The 2,763-nt window shown below is 41.6% G+C and overlaps 1 protein-coding gene across 1 annotated transcript; it reads right to left on the reverse strand.

Annotated features, from left to right (window-relative positions):
• Nucleotides 1–740: 740 nt before the first annotated feature.
• Nucleotides 741–1,286, reverse strand: LOC131885232 (histone H2A-like). The gene has a single exon (XM_059233192.1). It carries the CDS (start codon nt 1,185–1,187, stop codon nt 813–815), a length of 375 nt encoding a protein of 124 aa, XP_059089175.1. The 5' UTR covers nt 1,188–1,286; the 3' UTR covers nt 741–812.
• Nucleotides 1,287–2,763: the final 1,477 nt, after the last annotated feature.

A 2,763-nucleotide genomic window follows, 5' to 3' on the forward strand; every position in this document is an offset into this window, starting at 1 on the left:
CGGTTCAGAGCGTTCAGATCCTGAGCAGATGGTAACATTCACGGCAAGCGTGACCAAATCGGGCCTGAGCTCATTGGCCTCAAAATGTCCATCGGGGTCCAGNGCGCTAGACCATTCCCAGTTTTTGTCGGGCCTCTTTCAAGGACGTTTGAAAGCGGGGGGGCAAATAGTAATATAGTGCTCTATCAAAATGTATATACCCAAAAACCAGATGAAAGGCTGAGCGAACGAGCCACCACAAGACTTCGTAACATGCCAGACTCGATTTCTATGTTTGATCTTCCGTTTCTCAATCTGATATAGCACTTTTACTAACAAGTAAACTTAAAAATCGATAATCAATCGAGATGGTCAATCATGGATGAAAGGCTTGGCGTCCATCTTTTCGCCCTGAAGAATCTCGACTCCATAAGAGAGATCGAGACGGGTACTTGTTGGATAAAAAGCAACATCACCCAAAGCGGCATTGAAGGCAGCCTTTCAATGATTTTATTACCCTCGTTTGGCCCAGAAAAAGCAAGATAGTTCGACTTCAAATTCTTTGCCGAACTGGAGTCAGACAGAATGTCCGAAAATCTGAAGAATCGCCCCGGTCAACACCAATATGGCGACTGAAGTGCGTTTCCAATACCATTGACAGAGGCAGAACTGAGAGTACTTTCCTCGGAAAGTTCCTAACCCAACTAAGACAGGGTACAGATTAGAAAGATCTCGCTTTCATCCAAAGCATTTTAGTACCATTTGAAAAAGCGGTTTCTTTATTAATGTCCAACAAAATTCACGTCAAAGATCTGAGAGAGTAGTGTCGTCCATTACTCTTTCTTGTCGGTTTTCTTGGGTAAGAGGACGGCTTGAATATTGGGCAACACGCCACCCTGCGCGATGGTCACGCCATTCAACAACTTGTTGAGCTCCTCGTCGTTCCGGATGGCCAACTGCAGATGGCGAGGGATGATCCGAGACTTCTTATTGTCGCGAGCCGCATTACCAGCCAATTCCAGCACCTCAGCCGCCAAATACTCGAGCACCGCGGCCAAGTACACGGGCGCACCCGCTCCCACACGTTCGCCATAGTTTCCCTTCCGCAAAAGCCGATGAATCCGGCCCACCGGAAATTGAAGACCCGCTCGACTGGACCGACTCTTGGATTTCTCCTTGGCTTTACCGCCTTTACCACGTCCAGACATGGTCACTTCAATTCGATCTCGTACGACAATCCAGCGTTCAGAGAGTCGGAAGGGGAAGTACAAATGAAGTGCCTGAGGTTGAACCACTTGTATTTATAGACAAGAAGGTCTGCCTTCGTCTTCATCAAACATGAACTGGCCAATCAGAAAGGTGAACTCAAAATTTTGCCTTGTGATTGGTTAAAAAGCGTGGTAACTGCGTTAGCCAACCGGTTAAACGTAGAGAGAGAGAGAGAGAGCTTCAGTTTAGAGACGTGTGAGGTTTGGCTATTGGAGCTACTTGCAGATCCTGAATGAAATGAATGATTGTGAACTTTTTAGGCTTACAGTTTGTCCCATTGAGTTCCTCTCACTAATTGACGCAACTTGGACTTAAACTCTTCTCCTAATGACTCCATTTAACAGCTTTGAATAAGATATTGTGTTATTCAAAACTGTGAAAAATCAAAGATAATATCTTTGATCAATTCTTTGATGCCTCTTTCAAAAACAAGTCGCAGCATAAGAAAAAAAAACCAGTCAATACAATCCTGTGAAGTTTATGTGTGACATAAAAAAACACATTTTTGTTAGGGTTTCATCATTCCTTTAGTGTATTTCTATTGAATGACTGCAGCCCAACATGTGCAATATGCAAAATTTTCCTGAGACGTAGCACATAAACATATCTTATGGTATATGCATGGAACTGATAGCTATCCGTTCCATGGTATATGTCACCTCAGTATTGTGAAATCAGTTGGTAACTGTGTGGTTTGTTATAGTCAGGGCTTGAACCGTTACCAAAAAAGTAACACATTACTGTAACTAATACTTTTTTTTTAAGTAACGCGTTACAATTACCAATACATTTTAGAAAAAGTAACGCGTTTCCATTAATGTTACTTTCGCAGAAAAGAGTGCCCAAAAACTGCAAAAAACGTTTTTGCGAGTTTTTTTAAACATTTGGTAAGTACAAAGTGAAAGGACTGACTCCAATGGTCATTTATTCGATTTCATCAGTGGCAAGCAAGTCATTGCGTTTGAGACAGAAATGTAAAAAAATAAAACATTACAAGTAAGGGCGTTATTCAAGCCCTGGTTTTAATCATCATAAACCATCTAAAACTCAACTTGTTTTGCTATACCAATATGTGAGTTCATTTAGGTAATAGACAGCTCCATTTTAATTTTGTNTATACCTCCATTATCTAGGAGTGGAGTATTTAAAGAAGTTGACCCAAAGGTCATTGAGCAGAATTTCATTCCGTTCAGGGCCATATTACTCTCAGTTAATAAGGGCGGGATTTGAACCCACGCCCTCTGGGGAACCATGTTGTGCCTCATTTGGGTACATTAGACCACTCAGCTACCATGGTTCCTTGTGACAATCATTAACTGATAATGTAGACACAATGTCCTACTTCTTCATCTTCAAGTCATATGGTTTGTAGCCAATTGTTACAAAAGCCTGAATTAAAGTTCATGAAATTTCAAATCTATACAAGCCAAGCCATGACCTAAAAAATGTGAGCCTTGACAGGGGTAAATGGAAACCAAATGTAATCAGAACAATGCAGTTGTGATAAAACCAGAT

Source organism: Tigriopus californicus, chromosome 8 (genome assembly GCF_007210705.1).
Source record: "Tigriopus californicus strain San Diego chromosome 8, Tcal_SD_v2.1, whole genome shotgun sequence".
Lineage (NCBI taxonomy): Eukaryota > Metazoa > Arthropoda > Copepoda > Harpacticoida > Harpacticidae > Tigriopus > Tigriopus californicus.